Genomic DNA, 17,258 nt, shown 5'->3' with positions numbered 1-17,258 from the left:
GACCAATGCGCCATTAGTGCCTCTCCTAGTTGTTCCATTTGAGCTGTTATGAATAGACCTTGTTGGTCTGTTCAATCCACTCTTGGCATCAAGCACCATATACATTTTAGTCATGGTGGATCATACAACCAGGTATCCAGCCTCCTCAGGAGTATGTCTACAGGGGCGGCAACTCGGGTTTTCGTAGGGATAGTGATTTCTGATGGGGGAACCAATTTCATTTTACATGAAAGGAAAGTGAGAGCAAGCTTGTATGACATCCCACTTATCTGTGGCATACCATCCACAAACCAATGGGTTGGTGGAAAAGTACAACAAAACCTTAAAGAGCATGTTTGGGTCTGTACCTGAGAGCCTCTGGAGATTTCATAGACCTGAATGGATTACAATCCCTTTGAATTTCTCTTTGGGCAACCAGTGAGCGGCCCATTCACCTTGATTAGTGATTGGTGGGAAGGAGCTTCAAAGTCACCCCGGAAGGATGTGTTGGACCACATGATTGACCTTATGAAGTTGATGGCACAATAAATGTGTCCGGCAAAGCAAAACCTTCAGCCTAGCCAAGAGCTGAAGAACAAATGGTTTGAGTAAAAAGACGACGATTGGGTACCAGCAACTTCAGAAGTTGATAGTGAAGTCCATTTGTTCAGAAGGGTAAGTGATGTGGGCCATATAAGGTATGCACTATAAGGTAGTGCAGAAAGTGTCTACTGTGAACTGCTTGGTGGGTGCAGGTACCACTGTGGAATTCAAGAGGATGTTGCATATGAACTTGCTTAGACCTTGCATCGAGAGATTACACACTATAGCAGAGGAAGTTGAGGCCAATGGTGAGTCTTTCTAAATTACTGCATAGTGTCATGAAGGATGGATCTATGAGATGGATGCAGCTTACCCCAAACTTGACACCTTGGCAGCAGAACAAATGAAGACAAGTTGGGGAATGTTTTTCCATTTATTTTCGGTCTCTCTCTATAGGTTTGACACCCGTTTGTGTTCATGAGATTGATACAGGAGATGGTCTTGATGTTAAAAGTAAAACTACAGAGTCCAGGAATGCATCATGTCATAGGTGACCAGGATATATCACTTGTGAGTGATTGAGTTGATGAGCTTGTGGACCGGTTAGGTGCTGGAAAGTACTTGGGTGACTTTGATATGACCTCTTGCCATTTAAAAGATTGCTTTAGCGCCAAGGGGAAGAGTGAATTATTCTGGCTAGAAAAAGCTTCTGGCAGGGCCGGCTTTAGTTCTCCCCCTGGACTTTTGCCAGATTAGATGCGGGCCTATGATGAAGCATTACACTGCAAAGTGTGTGAGGGCAGTGTTAAGAAAATCATTTCTTTTCCCTTGTTCTCCCCCTGGACTGTTGCCAGATTAGATGTGGCCCTATGATGAAGCATGACACTGCAAAGTGTGTGAGGGCAGTATTAAGAAAATAATTTCTTTTCCCTTGTTCTCCCCCTGGACTTTTCCCAGACCGCTGAATGTAGAAATGTATATTGTTGACTTTGAGAAAATAGAGCAGGCATTTAGAAGATCATTAGTTTTTTATGTTTTAGTCCTTCTCTTTACTGTGAGTTATAAGTTGTGGTAGAGGAGTTAGAGGAGGCTCACTCCCTAGTCTCTTTTTTTATGATTTTGACATGTGGAAGGAACCCTGTGGATTAAAGTAAAATTGTACATTTGTGGGTGTAGTAGGAACGTTTCAGTGTGTGGGCTTTTTGTGCTTCATAGTTGGGGGGGGGGGGGGGGGGGGGATTGCTGTAATAGGTTCATGTTTCTGTGCTTCAATAAAGGTGTCCTGGATGTGAAGTAAGATTAGTAGCAGCATGTTTACTCTCTGCAGATTTGCCATTTTTTTTATTGCCCCAGCATTGCATGAATTTGAATGGGTCATCAACTCTGTCTCTCTGCCAAACTCCCTTCTTGGCCATTAACTAGTGAGAGAACATAAATGTCCAACTACAAAACATGACTAATATTTGAATTTCTTGTATATTAATTTCTTCAAATTGTATCCGGTTACTTACAGCTGCACCCAAGAAAAACAAGAAATCAGTTGGTTCAAAAGGCAAAAACGGAAATGGTCCGAAAGAGACTCCGAGTGTGGTTGGGAAGAACAAACCTGACGCAGACCGTGCAATGGAAATTGTCGGGGGGCAAACACGCATTCTGGAAAGCACAACAGCGGCCGAAGTGTTCTCTCCCAGTGTTGTGCACAGCGCTCTTGAAATGACGCCGACAACACATAAGCAAGGTACCATTTCTCTCTTATTCTTTATCCTCCATATTTACTCTCAGAAAATTGTATAAATGTAGCTGGAGCTAGTCGTGCACCACTCAGAGCAGCATGACATCTGGGAATATGGGCTTGGTGTATACAGGGACCCAACAGCGTACACAAAGGATACCGCGCCGCCCTACAGCTCACTGTGTAGTGATATTTACATTAGTTTATCATGTGTTCATGAGTATATATTGTAGACTGACATTGGGAAATGCAATGGGAGCGAGAGCTTTCGTTTGTTTGCAAAGGGATAAGGTAACACCTGAGGGTTCTCGCAGAGGGAGTACTGCAGCTGGCCTGAAAGATGGGGTTTACCTCCTCTATTGCGCAGCTTCCCATCTTCAATCTGCAGTGAGCCCTCAGATCTCCTATTTGTCTCCCTCGGTATGCATTACTTGGTTATCTGAAACAGGAGCTGCTGCGTGCATTCATGTATGAATGCCGAAAGAAAACTCTGATGCTGGTTGTCTCTGCTAAAAGGTGAAAACACCACTTCCACCTTGCCCCATTTCTGGGACCTTTACTGCAACTTCTCTCTCTTTTTGAGATGTCGTCCTTTAACAGTGGCAGCAGGCATTTGTAGTTAGCACTTCAGTATTTGGTCCTCCTCTCTGTTGTGCTCATTCAGTGCCCTCTCCAATCAGCCTTTTTTATTCATACATGCCGTCAACACTTTTATTGATACGTGTGAATTGTATTCTACGGATACTGTTACTGTCCCCTGTATCATTAGGTGCTTTCGCCTTTCGCTGTGCCTTTACTACATGTTTAACTGCGAATGGATACTTCGTCTTAGCAGGTGCTTGATGTTGTCAAATATTCCCAGCCAGAATTGTGGAAATACATTCCTGTGCTCTGATGCATACCCCAGCTCTGCACATAGGTTCTGTGGCACTGACTGGGAGTGCCAAAATCAAAGGGGTTTGTTCACTGATGGCAGCAGAACCTAAAGAAATTGTCTATCGACCTTAAATCCGTCTAACTAACCAGGGTGGTCTTAGGTTTTTTCCTAAGTGCATACCAAGAGTCAGAGCACTTAACATCCAGCTGGCTGGTGTTTCAGTCTCTGGACTGGCCAGAGAAGGATTGGCCACCCTTGACAATGACACCGCGTCGTGGGATACAACAAAAAAGCTGCTTAAAGCTACCATAGCTGCATAATGTGGTGATGAGCGAGGTAATCTGGCTGTCGACACTATGGTAGCTTTTGCATAATAAATGGTAAGGACAGGCTTTGAAAGGATGAGGGATTTCAGGTTTAATAAAGGTGTCAAACCCATGTGGTGATTAAACCTGCTCCAAAACGGTGAATCCCCGTTCCCTGCACTTCAGTGAAGTACGTTCTCGACTGAAGCTTTTCACTTAAAATAAAAACAACTTGAAGGGAGGCACACTAATTCTCGCAGTGAATCCAGACTATCGGAGAGCTGCTTTATTTGCTGGTTCTGCTGCCTGGTCTTTTTTTGTTTTGTTTACAGAGATGACGGTGTTGCTGCCCCCTTTCAGGATTGCCAGAGCATAAGTTAAGAAAAAGGGTCTGTAATAGTGATTGATTGCTGGTGTCTGACTTTAATTCAGGCACTACGTCCATAATTTTCCCCCCATTAGCTATCAGATAATGATTTAAACACGCACCGAGATATGTGGAGATATGCAGCACAAACGTTCTAATCAGCCTTCCATGCTTCCCAGATCGGTAAAGGAGCCTGTTAAATTGAGTATAGGTTGCACCTGTTGGGTGCAACACTTGGAAATGGCAGACGTTGTATAAAGCTTTATATTTAAAAAAAAGAAAGTTTTTGGACGAATACTTTTAACGGCAGATTCCTCACCTTTTGAACCTCCCCGGATGCCAAATGTGACCCGGAAAACTTCTACTGTACCTCTTGTGTGCCCTATGATGGCGCCGTTTGCTTCCACTGCATCTGTCCCTCCTTCCAACCCCAGGAATATTGACCCTGAGCCGCATATAGACGCCTCCTCTGATGCCACTTGTTCTTTTCCCATGATGTACAATTTCAATGCTGTACTAAAGATTTAGCTTTTTTAAAAACGTTTTTGGGATATCTGAGCTTTGTCAAAATATGATACAATGCATAATTATTGCGGCTCAACTTGCCCTGGGGATCGTTCAGATTGCTGTTTATAACACAAGCTTTTCAATGTCTATTTCTTCACATTCAGTTCTTCCAGCAACTCCTCACACATCTTTCTATTCTGTATCTTCCTCACTGCACCCCTTATTGCAGCATCTCATTTTGCCATATCTTTTGATGTTTTCAGAGGCAACCTCTGGATTCATACAGTGGGAGCTAAATTGTGCGGCAAGTACCTAACCCGGCCTTATATTTCCCGACACTAGGGGCCATTGAATTCCTCCGATTTATTTTTATTTTTATTTTTTTGTAGTGTCTCACTGTGCTTAAATCATCCTAAGGCCTCAGAGGTAAAGTCTCCAGCCTCAAGTGGCATATCCACCCAGAGGTGACTCGTATCAGTGGGGCCGTTTTATCACCTTAGAAAACACTCAATGGCCACTGTTTTGCCCTCTAGAGCTTCCCTTCCAAGAGTATCTAAAAAATGTGTTCCTCTCCGGTGGTACTTAAGCCTCTTGTACGCCTTTCTGCCCCTGAACCCGAAGGATGCTGAAAAAAGACAGACTTGACAAAGTACAGCTCATTTTGATAGCTTCTTACTGGACTCAGAATATCTGGTACTCGAAACTCCTGAATCTGAGCGTGTGCTCTCCGCTTTGCCCCCCTCTGGGGAGAAGCTTCTCTCCGAAGGGCAGAGTGTTGTACTCGAGTCTTGCACAGACCACATCATTCTGGCTGCCCGCTGTTGTCCATTAAGTGAATCTATTCAGGCCTTTAGAGTAAATTTATCACCTGGTGTGATGAGAAGCAAGTTGACCCCTACAGGCAAGACTGTCTGATGTTCTGTTGTTTGCATTCTCTCTGGCCTAGCAGTTCTGTGCTATAAGCATGTTGCAGGTTCTTTATAGGTCCTTTTAACCTTTCTTCTTTCTGATCTGCTCTCGTTATTCTGATCGATTGTCATGCGTTTTTTAAAAGAGCTTTCACACCTTTCTCCTCTGCTTCTTTCATTATGCTGCAGGTGGACTTTAGTTTGGTTTGAACCTTTTTGATGAGTGGGCTTAACAGGCCTCTCAACTACTGTACTCTGAGGCTCTTGACCCCAGAAAATGTGTTCTAAGTGGAATAATTCCTGCGTAGCCTGTTAACAGGCCTGGTCAGATGAGTCTCTACATACTACCTTTTTACCTCTGAGAAGGTGGTACTTGGGACTAGTGCATAGTTTCTTCCAAAGTTTCACCTTTCCACATGGGGCAGCCCATCATGCTTCCTGTGTTCTTTTCTCCATCACATTCATCTAAAGAGGAGGACAGGCTACATTGGTTAGACCTACGGTCTGCCTTTAATTTCTACATTTGTAGGACATAGGAATACCTTAATGAAAATCAACAGTTTGAGTTTGCTGGTGTTAAGAAACTCACCTTATTGTCCCCTGCTTCAAATTGTTTTGTGTCTTGGCCAAGAAGGATCCCTCTGAGGATCTTGGGGCTCCTTCCAACTGGGAAAGGCCTCCACCACAGCCCTAATTTGGGATGTTCCAGTTTTGGACATTTGCCTTGCAGCCACGTGGACATCTTTCCATATTTTAACTAGGGACTACTGCCTTAATTCTGAAATCTACAGCAAATGTTAATTTTGCATGCTCAGTGCTTCAGGACTTCATATTATAAATCCACCCCTCAGAGTGACCTCCTTCGTACTCATTCACAGGATGAGGAATATGCGGTTAGAAGTATCCATCAGAAAATTAATTTCTGATAAGAGAATTCTAGCTGCAGATTCCTTACCTTTTAAATATTCCCCAGACATCAGACTGGATCTGGAAACTTTTCAGCAGTACCTCTGCCTGTCGGTAGGGGGTGCCACACAGCTGTGCACTGATGGCTCTCCAGAAATTACATGTGGGGCCTATATAGGCACCACTCTTGCGTGATGACGTTTCTTTCTTTCTGCTCCTTCTCGTTTCTCAGCGATGTGTAGCTCATGTTATGTTATCGGGAATTCATAGAGCACACGTTCACCATAAAGTCTCTTGGGGCTAAGGTAGAGGAAGCCGTGACAGCAGAAAGATTAGCCATAAGCTTGTCTGAACAGCCACTTTTTAAAAGAGTTTCCTAAAGCACACAGTTGGCTGATGATCTGATGTCATGGGGAAGGGTATTCCAGATGTGGAGTGCCATTACAGAGAATCTGACCCCTCCAAGCTTCTTCCTTTTACTTTTTGGAACAGTCAATTCAGCTGAGCAGATCTGAGATGGCGGGTATGAATATAATGCTGAAATCTCGAGTATGTGAAATCTGTGCTTTTGCTCTGAAGGGCTTTAAAGACCATACAGGTTGTTTTAAAACCGCCCTCTAGGCTACAGGAAGTCAATGTAACTTTTTAATGAGGGGCTTAGTGTGGCAGTATCTTGGTTGGCAAAAAACTAACCGGGTGGCCTGATTTTGAGCCAATTGCAGCCTGTGGTTTAAGACAATAGGGAGTCCCAGATAAAGAGCATTGGCATAGTCTGTCTGAGACATCACTAAGGCAGTAATCAAATGAATGACAGCAACCACCTTGAAGTAACTCCCGATTTTCTTTATTCTCTGGATTTGGAGAAAACAGGAGGAAGAGAGCCCCCATCTGCTGTTTCAGGTCTAGATCCGCATCAATGAAAATCCCCAGACTTTTCACTGCTTTCTGGGGGGGGGGGGGGGGGGGGGGCTAGCGCATCCCATCCGGCCATAAGGAAGGATTCCATTGATGGTTCCTGATGTTTGGCCTAACTTCCGGTAGCAAGAGATCTGCGGCCGCGAGCTGTTGCGAGGAGCGCGGTGCAGCGGGTGAACAGCATTGAGCATTGATGCAGTTTGCTCTTCGTTAACACAATTTCAGTTTTGTCAAAGTTTGGCTTCATTTGGTGGCTATTTATCCAGTTCCCCAATAAATAGCATAGTGTTTTGGGGGGAAAAAAATGAGATTCAGTAGTGTTGTCAATGGTGGAAATGAGCTGCATTTTGTCAGCCTAGTTGTATATTTTCACCTTTCGCTTCTGTAAGGAATGCATCAGTGGGCGAAAGAAGAGATTGAACACATGAGGGGAAAGGGAGGATCCCTGAGGGACGCCACAATTTTGTTTGACCTTAGCTGAACGGAAAGGGGGTGAGGTGGACTGATTGAACTTAGGCTCTAAGAAATTTTATGGAAAAAATTCAGTGTGCAAGGGAATATCTCCTTCCAAAAACGACAGGCTTTAAGCCCTGTAGGGACTGTTGCAAACAAAGGGATCTGTTACAGATCCTCATCAGGGATGCTTGTGGTTGAGTCATGATGCCAAGGCTTACAGCAATTGTACGTCAATGAATCCAAAGGCCATCAAATACTGCGAGGTGAAACTCTTCAAGCATGAGAACACTTCGCAATGAGACCGGTCCAAGTCAAACGTTCAGTCCCGTTCTTGCTTTAGGAGCTGACAAAGCTGTTCGAGAGGCTGGTCTTCGTCAAGATCATAATTGTTCGGTAAGTTTAAACAACCATTTGCAATGCAATAGGTCTCACTTTTTTTCTTTTGCAGTTAGAGCTATTGGCGTTGTAATGGAAATGTTTTTTACTTATGAATATTATTTTTATTTCAGTACCTTCCAAGTGCCCTTAAGTAATGTCTCGGGGCTGCCGGATTGTCAGCCAGCCATATGTTTGTTTATGCCTTGCTAGAAGTGAGCATCTGCTACTTGAGGGTTAATAGATAGCGGGGTGGGGGAAGGTAAGAGTCCTGTTGCCGTTTGGGAATGTGGCTCTAAAAGTGCAGCCCCCTCGGACCCTCAGCGCCGAGCAAGCACCGTATTCCTGTTATCCGAACAAACCCACAGCATGCAGGTGGAGGAGACGTAAAAAGGGGAAGGCTGGTGTAGAGGCCTGGGAACAGCAATGTACAGGCTAAAAGAAAACCAGCATTTGCAATGTAATAGGTCTCGCATTTATGCAAGTTTAAGCTATTGGCATTGTAAATGACACAGCCTTTTATTTAGGTTTTAAAAACAAAAATGATAGGCATTGTTATTTGCAATGTCAGTAGCTCAAACTCGTGTAAATGCGAGACCTATTGCACTGCAAATGCTTGTTCTTAATGAAAGTGTGAATTGGTCACTTAGCAAGTTGGAAGATAACAGTCTGTGTTCCAGAGTCGCTACCCCTCTCCTGCTCAAAGAGTGTTGCATTGCATTGTATCATCGATATAGCGCCCTCACACGTGTTGTGTGTGCGAAGCGCTGTTTGGCATTTCATTTGGAGTCTTTCAAAGAAATGGCTGACCACATATATTGCATTTTCTGCATAAAACAAGCTATCATTTGTATTGGTATTAAAGTGAACTGCTACTTGGAAGAGAGGTTCACCTTACTTGCACCCTCTGAAGAAGATAGTTCCGCTCATGAGGTTCTCTTTCTGAGACACCCTAAGTCTGTGACTGATCTCAGAGAAACCTTGCCGGCAACGGGTATTCAGCTACATACGTTTTAATTCCTAAGATGTGTGCATTCGGGGAACTGGTCACCTCTAAAATTCATGTTCAACGTGTCAGGTGCACGAGTGATCACAGTTTGCGTAGGCGCTAGTCCCCCAGAGAGATCCCACCCCAGGAATGGATGCGCTGTTTGTATGAAACTTGACTGTGTTGTGCGTATAAGATCGGACTCTCCAATACTTTCAAAACGGAGAAAGTAAACATTAAAGGCAGACCTGCATGGAAGTAGAACCTTTCTTGAACACTGGTGATGCGCCTCTTGCACATGTTTTCAGCAGGCACTGCCCTGTGTGACCCCCGGCAAAAAAACCGACGATGTGTTATTATTGAATCCCGTTTTTGTAAATCTAACATCCGTTCATGGGCATGCAGTATACATGTCAATAAGTTGTCCGGCGCCCCTGGATGTAATAGAGGTTACTTTACACCTCTCGAGTGAACCATCAGCAGGAGCAGTTCAGTGAAGACGGGGAATTGCACATTGTATATTCGGTGTCTCTTTAAATAGTATTTTTTGCTCCATGCATTTCAAATGAATTTTGGAATATGCCAAGTTCTGAACTTAAAAATGCTCAACGTTTCTACTTTCTAATGAGCCTCGGTATATGTATGCCTCTGGACTGAAAGTGCTAACTGCCTTGTACACAATATGGTGTTGCTGGTCCGCGGTCTCCACTATTTATAGGCAGAATATATCCTGCAAGCCTATAATTTGGAGATAATAGCAAATATACAGCACATTTAAAAAACAAGCAAGAAACTTGTGTGCCGTCTCTTTCCCCGGTGCCCACCCAGTCGTCCACTCCTTTATTAATTTCCTCTCTTCTTAAAAATTAACTTGGGTGAGCTGGACCCTCATTAGCGCCCTTCCAGCTCCAGCAAAATTGTATGGCGGTGCTACAGTCACGTCTTAAAGCCTGCTCAGCGACTGACTCAACAGTCTCTCTCCTTCAGCTTAACAACAAGGGATGATGTAGCGCCTAGGAAGGCGTGGTCTGCTTGTGCGAGAAGAAAATCAAATAAACAAGCGCGCACGAAGCGGACCGCGCTGAAAATAAAAGCAGACTGCATTTGTTAGGAGAAACAATCCCTTTGGGCCCGCGTGACAAAATAATTAAATAAACAAGCGCGGCCGAAGCAGACCGCGCTGAAAATAAAAATAAGAGTGCCTACCGACTTATGAAGGAGACGTGTAACGCCACAAGTAAAAGATCCAGTCCTGATGGGCGGTCCCAAAAAGAGACAGGGCGGTAACAAGGAGGGACTAAGAAGCCTCATCAATTGGAAGCCAGCGTTTACCACGGACGATGACGCCAGCCGATTAAAAATATGGGCGGGGCTTCCACACCACATCTACAAAATACCCTAATACAGCATGCCTCGCAAAGCGAGCAGCGAAGGCGCTGCAACGCTAAGCGAGACCTAATAAGGGTGAGCACAGGAAAAGGGGAGACCACCTGCAAGGGGAGCCAGAATGTTTTCATCGATAATTAGAACACGCAGTAGACTAAAACATTTAAAACACACAGAAAACAAAGCTAAACAAGCGATGATCTCGGATGTGTGGTGGGGGCATGCAAGTTGTGTTGTGGGAGGTGTAAGGGGCTGGGGGAGATCAGTGACGGCACTGGAAAGGAAGTGCAATTGAATTTAAATTAAACAAAATAAAAAAGAGCTGCGACTTTGGAGGGGTGGAAGTTGTGCAAAACCAACCCTGCTCTTCCAAAAGAAAACGTGGATTTCCGACCATTTGCAACATACCACTCTGCAAGAATTCAGTGTGGTTCGAGAGATATGGAGCCCTGCTACAGCCTCCTAGCAATCTCTGGATTGGAGAGCAACCAACAATGGGGGAGTAGTTGCACAACTCTGCAGAAATAAAGGCACGTGTTTTAAATCGCTTTGCTCCGTTCTGCAAGCGGCACCGTTCATGAAAAATAAAGGCACGCTTAATATGAAAGCGTCACCGTTTATAAATAAAGGTGCATGGCCATGCTGTGTTTTAAAGCGCAGTACTCACCTCTGCCGCTCCTTTCATTTGAATTGAAAGCGGCGCTGTGTAGTTAAATTTTAAGTCAAAGCTGTGCCGTTTATAAATAAAGCGCTTTACTTTAGAGTAATTTATTTTACTTCACCTAGTAATGCACATTTGATTTTGTGTTTGCGTTATGTTTTTATATGCCCTGGTGTGTAAGGGCACCTTTTACAGCACAGTGACACAATGTTAAGAGATGTTGCTTCATACTTGCTGTACTTTGTATAACATACACGACACGCTCTCCAGCGTCTGGCACCCACCATTAGGTCTATCTGTATAGAGACACTGCAGAGGACCTAACTTTTCTTACTTGCGCTTTAGTTTATATTTATTTTTTAACTTCACAAAGTAAAATGCATTTTATTTTGTTTAAGCTTCATTTCTTTTCTTTATTTTTTTAACAGGCGCTGGGTGTAAGGCCAAATAAATTATTTTAAACTAAAGCGCTTTTAAATTTATTTACCTCCTCTGCAACATCACAATGCAGTGAGACACCAGGGTGGGTTGCCGAAGCCGAACAACATGTTATGCCTGTTACAGCAACTACAAACGACCTTAATGAACTAAATAGTTCTCTCTAACAATTAATGAAACATACAGAGTAAGGATACATGTAAGAGGGGTTCTCGTTATGGAAGGTTACAACTAAACGGAAGGAGGTATTAAAGAGGGACAATGAGGGACTACTAAACAAATAAACCAATGAAATACAAACAATTCCAAAAGGGCGGAACTTAAAGCCCATATCCTGAATGCAGCATGTTTCGAAGAGACTGCACAGTGCAAGCGTTGCCTAGGCGAGACCTAACAAAACGTAAAAATCAAAGCAGACTCAGGCTACTGTCACCAATTGCATTCAGGTGAGAAGGTGCTGTAGGCTGCACTATGTCTCTCAATCTCGCTCCCGCAGTCAGTCGACCTCTGAAGCAATCCCTCAACCGGTTTTGGCACAACTAGAGTTTCCAGAGCCATGTGCCACTCCTAAATAGATGGAGTTCTGCTAGGCCATGCTCCAACACTTCGGATCCTTGCCGACTTCTTCTCGCGCACCTTTGGGCCCCAAGGAGCTGAGAAGACTTCTATCTGGAGCACCGCTGGCAGGTTAGCCCTTAGCGCCAGTTGAACCCTTCAAGTCCATACCCACGCCTCCAGCACCATGATCTATACCAGTTCCTGGAACTTCGGCGTCGTTACAGAGTTCGTTGACCAGCAGACGAAAAGCTTCCAGTAGTACTCAACGAGTCAGTGCTGGTACGACCTCGATTGAGGACGTTCCTGACCACTGTTGAGGCGCCACTTCCCCCTCTAGTTTTGCTGCCACCACAAGAGAAGTTACTCGGGCAACACTACCTTTTCGACTCAGCAATTATTACATGGGTGATGAGTTTACTCAGCCCTATACTGAGGACAATTGAAGTGTGGATTTCCAGAAGGCCAGCATTCTTGATACCTTCCCTGGATCAGGCGTCTTACTCGCTTGCTCAGCTACTAAGGAATCTTCCTCCTATGCCATGGTAATGCGTAGGGTGGCTGAAGTTATTGATTTCCTGCTCCCCAACCTTGAAGGTTAAAATCAATGTCTTGACGCAAGCCCTCCAGCCGGGGCAAACCTCTTCGGAACTCCTTCTGTCCTTTAGTGAAGCACGGACAGATACCTTGTTGGGCTCCTTGGCCAAGCTTTTCTCTGGACCCTCAGTCAAACAGGCAAATAGCAAGATGCTATCATCCTGACACAGGCGACCCTGTATTCCTGTCTCAACACTCTTACCCTGAGTGTTTAGTTGTGCAGGTGCCCCAAGCTGGTGTGATTCCCAACACTTTTCTGACTACTCCCTCGATAAGGAATCCAAGCAAGTAGAATCGCTTGTGAAGTAAGGTGTTCCTCAGCCAGTCAGGCTCTACACTCTGTGAATTCCAGCTGTCCCCTGGAACATTAATACCACGCCCTCTGTGACTTTGTGGCTCAAGTCCTCCCGGGTGTCCCACTAGATCGCTGACCTGTCTTTGCCCAAGCCAACCAGGATGATCAGGATGCAGCCAAGTTCACAATTTGTTGTGGCTTGGATAACACGAATGACTCTGATTTGGCATTTGACATCAGTATTGCCATTCGCCGCCACACATGGCTGCAGTCTAACAGCTTTTCAGGTGACGTTCGGTCTTCCCTCGTGGATATGCATTTTGATGGGACTCGCTTGTTTGGGGATAAATCGGACACCGCTCTTGAGCGTTTCAAAAAGAGCGGGTCCACTGCTTGCTTGCGGGACCTATCTGCACCAGACCTACCTCTGCTTTTGCTGGTTTGGCAGAGGTACCCCATTCTGCCAGGCAATCCAACCACAGAATGTTGCTCAGCAGTTGCACTGTCGTTGCCATAGTACCCACCACCTCTGCGAGCAAGGTCAAAGAGCCACTTAGTTCCAACTCCAACCCCCTGCAGATCCACCTGCCAAACCCCTTTTGCAACAACTCGTAGAGTACATCACCCGGTGGGAGGCAAGCCATAGCATCTGACAGGTGGGTCCTGCAAAATGTTTGGAAGGGCTATACCCAACCCTTTTTTTAAGCACCGCAACACCATCTGCCATCTCTCTTATGGCTGAAGAAGGTCCATCTTTACATCTCGCTGTAGAAAGTGCAAGTCCTTTTGGCCAAGGAGGCCTGCACCAGAAGGATGTAGCGGCTGCTATTCCTGCAACTTCTTGTGCGCAAGAAGAACTGAGGTCTTCATCCGATTTTAGACCTGCATCCTCTCGAGCTTCCTCTGGAAGGAAATATTCACAAACCTCTCACTGGCCAGGTCTTGTCCGCCCTCAACCCTGGAGACTGAACCGTAGCGTTGTACCTGCAGGGTGCCTACTTCCAAATGCCCTTCCCCCAGACCCAGTGGTGCCACCTGCTGTTCGTAGTGGGACAGGAGCAATTTCTGTGCTCCCCTTTGGTCTCATCAGTCCCCCTTGGGTGTTCATAAAAGTGGAAGTGATGGTAGTTGTGGCAGTACACTTTCAAAGGTCGGGGTACCAGTCTTCTGCTACCTCCACACTACAGAAAATCTTGTGTCATCATCGGGGTTCACTGTCAATATGCCGATGTTGCACCTGACGACTCCTCCAACTCTCCCTTTAATCTGAGCCATTCTGGACCTTTAATCTTTCAGCCATGGTCCTGAATTTCAGTAAGTTCGAATCTGAGGCTGCTGGGATTGATGGCATCCTGCTAGTTAAGCATGCAAGATGGCATATGTAGGTTCTGCACTGGGACCTGAAGTCTCAATGGACCCAACATCAAGGGGACTTCTCCAATCACATACAAAGCTCGTAAGAAATGGCAAAATACCTGCAGTAGTGGTTACTTGACCACGATTGGGTCAGCTGCAGACCCCTCTCATAACCTCCCCTAAACCGGATAGTGGTGACTGATGTGTCACTTCTGGGTTTGGGGCAGCCATTTTGGAGAGGTAGAGATCAGAGGCCTCTGGTTTTTGGCAGAGTCCTTCCTTTTGATCATCAAAGGGAGGATTGTACAGGTGTTCATGGACAACACCGCCAAGTGATACTGCAACAGTCAGAACAGAGTAGGATCATGGACCCTGTGCTCTGAGTACTTGCGCCTCTGGAAGTGGCTGAACCACCAAGGAATTTTCCTGGGGATGAGAAACCTGGCAGGATCGTTAAATGCCAGGGCAGATGAGCTCAGCCATCCTTGGAGAGACGTGAGTGGCAGTTACACCTGAAAGTGGCGCACGGTCTCTTCCGCATATAGGGAGAATCATAGCTCGAACTTTTTGCCACCAATGAGTACTAGCACTTCTGCGCATTGGCGTTTCCCAGGCGTGTCTCACTCGGAGACTTATTCCGTCTCGAGTGGAACCCTAGACTCCTGTATGCCTTTTTGCTGATAGTAGTCCTGCCCCGAATTCTCATGAAGATCACGACCGACTGGGTCTAGGTCATTCTCTTGGCTCCGGATCGGGCGCGGAGAATATGGTATCCAGAAGTCCTGGGCGTCTGTCCTCCTGTCAGGCTGTGCCTCCAGGAGGATCTCATCAGCAGTGCAGGGTTCTACAACCGGGCCTTCACAATCTCCAGATTCATGCATGGACATTGAGTGGTAACCCTCCGGCGGTGGTTTAGGTCATCTTGGTAGCGAGACATCCCTTGACAAAAAAATGTATATGCCTGTTAGGGCAAGTTTATGGTTTGATGTGGCATATTGACCCTCTTGCCGAACTATCTGAAGTTTTGTTTGTTGGGTCCCTAGCCCAGTAAGGCCTTTCTCTTGACACAGTATTTTTCGGCAGTTGCTGAATCAGTTTTCTTTGTGTAAGTCTCCTGTTGTGCACTGTTTAAAAGGTCTGCACCATTTGTTTCCTTCTTCTCCCTTTTTACATGCCGCAGTGGGATCTTAGCTTGGTCCTCACATTTCTGATGTCCACTGTTTTTGAGCTGCTTCACAACTGCTACTTGCAGCTTCTCACCATCAAGGCACTGTTTTTTGTCATCATAATATTGGTGTGGTGTGTGAGGGAGCTTCAGGCGCTGTTAGCCCACTGTACAGCACCTCTCTCTTCATTATGCCAAGTCTAGGAATCTACACACTGGTCACACCAATATGCTTTTGGGGCTCTGCGTCTGGAAGTGCGGAATGTCTCAAAAGCTTCTGACATGGACATGAGCAAGAGTGGCACCATAGAAGGCCCTGCATGTCATTTCTGTAGCAGAACGGTGTCTGTGCAGAGCTACGTGGTGCCACCTACTGGCGTGCAGAGGTACTGCTGACATGTTTCCTGATCCAATCTGATGGCTGGGGGATATTCAAAAGGTGAGGAATCAGCTAGAGCGTTTCTTTACCGTAAAGAGCGTTGCTGAAGGTACTTAACTTGTTCTTCCTTGCCTTCAATATCGTTCTTTCCTAGTGATACTGTAACTGCAGATTCCTCTCCGCCTTACTCCCTGTTCTGTGGAGAGTGAGCAGGTCCTACGTTAGTTTGCATGTTGCTAGTACAAATTTAATATTGTTAGATGGAGTAACCACCAGAGAGAGCGATTGTCATTGGAGCAATATTTTCTCTATATTACTCACCTAGTTTTATTTCAGCACACTAAACAGACTAGTCTGTACTCTAATTTACTTATTTTCCAGGCATTTAAAGTCAATGCATTTTCATGCTTTCTAATTTTATTCTATATTTTGAATTATCTCTTTCAGAGTTACGTTTGCTGGAAGAAACACTCGGCGTGTCCCTGACGCCCCGCTTCGGCCTCCGGGACCTCACCAACTTCTCGGGCTCGTCCGGCGGTGGACAAAGCCGAAAGGTCTCCTGTCCGTTATTTACTGTTGAAAACAAAGACGCCATTGCGGTGGACCCCAGGAAGCGCAGATGCACCGTCACTGTCAGTTATAAGGAGCCAACTATCAATGGGTACGTACACCTTATTGTTACACTCTTCTGGCATTGAAGAGATGGGTTCCCTCTCATTTTTAAACTGTCCCCCTTTTGACCTACTTTATCTAAAGGCTATCAACTTATTTCGGTATGTCCTGTTGTAGGTGTTGGGGTTTAATGAAACAAATGTTAAATGGCAGTTGATGATAATGTTTTAGCTTCTTTTTTGTTCACGGCCCGCTCTTGTTTCCTGCCAGAGTCCTCTGCCCTTTGTATTGATCAGATAAAATGCCTGCAGGACATATTTTAGTTTGATAACCTGTTTGGAAGAGTGTAGAGTGACTGACGTATTAAAGTCGAACATAAAGTAAGACTGCGGAGGAGAGGGCGGGGAAAAAATGCCTATGCCCTAAAACGGACGCTGTATCATTTTTTCTAAGCCTTTTTGGATTGTTTTTATGTTGGTCACACAGTTGGTAGAAAAATTGCTTCTGCACATATCATTGTCCATCACTGTTCCATTGGTAATGAATACATGTATTTTTAAATGGATTTCTGTAAAACCTTACCCAAAGGATGCACACCAACAAGAAATGCAAACTATTATCTTAAAAGGCTTTATTAATATGTTAAAGCTCTGTTGTAGTATAGAGTATATGAATGAGTGTTATTGCAGATCTGGCCTTTAAGGTCACTAAAATACCAGCAATGCATGTTAACACAATAGATTAGCAACAGTTTTTCATAGTAAATGGCAAGACCGTCCTTGGGTGAAATATGATGGAATCCCTTTTCTGTCCTGCACTAATGCATACATTAGTACCACCAAAAAAGGAGCTTTTAAAACGGCCTGCTGCATACATTCCTGATAATAATTTAGTGTTTTCCAGTCTGCGCCTTCGAAGACGAGCAAGGCAAATTCTGGTTTGTGTTAAGTTGCTGT

At 45.0% G+C, this 17,258-nt stretch overlaps 1 protein-coding gene across 4 annotated transcripts in view; it reads left to right on the top strand.

The window, feature by feature from the left end:
* The window catches only part of SGO1 (shugoshin 1), a 283,917-nt gene that overhangs the window by 229,622 nt on the left and 37,037 nt on the right, over positions 1 to 17,258 (top strand). For all 4 annotated transcript variants that reach the window (XM_085630467.1, XM_085630468.1, XM_085630465.1 and 1 more), the window contains exons 8-9: positions 2,036 to 2,260; positions 16,138 to 16,351. In XM_085630467.1, the coding sequence (XP_085486593.1) occupies positions 2,036 to 2,260; positions 16,138 to 16,351 (439 nt within the window). The remainder of the gene's footprint in view (positions 1 to 2,035; positions 2,261 to 16,137; positions 16,352 to 17,258) is intronic.

The sequence above is a fragment of the Triturus cristatus genome, chromosome 10 (genome assembly GCF_964204655.1).
Source record: "Triturus cristatus chromosome 10, aTriCri1.1, whole genome shotgun sequence".
In the NCBI taxonomy this organism is placed as follows: Eukaryota; Metazoa; Chordata; class Amphibia; order Caudata; family Salamandridae; genus Triturus; species Triturus cristatus.
Note: the sequence above shows the minus strand (reverse complement) of the source record. Positions and strands in the feature narration are given on the sequence as shown.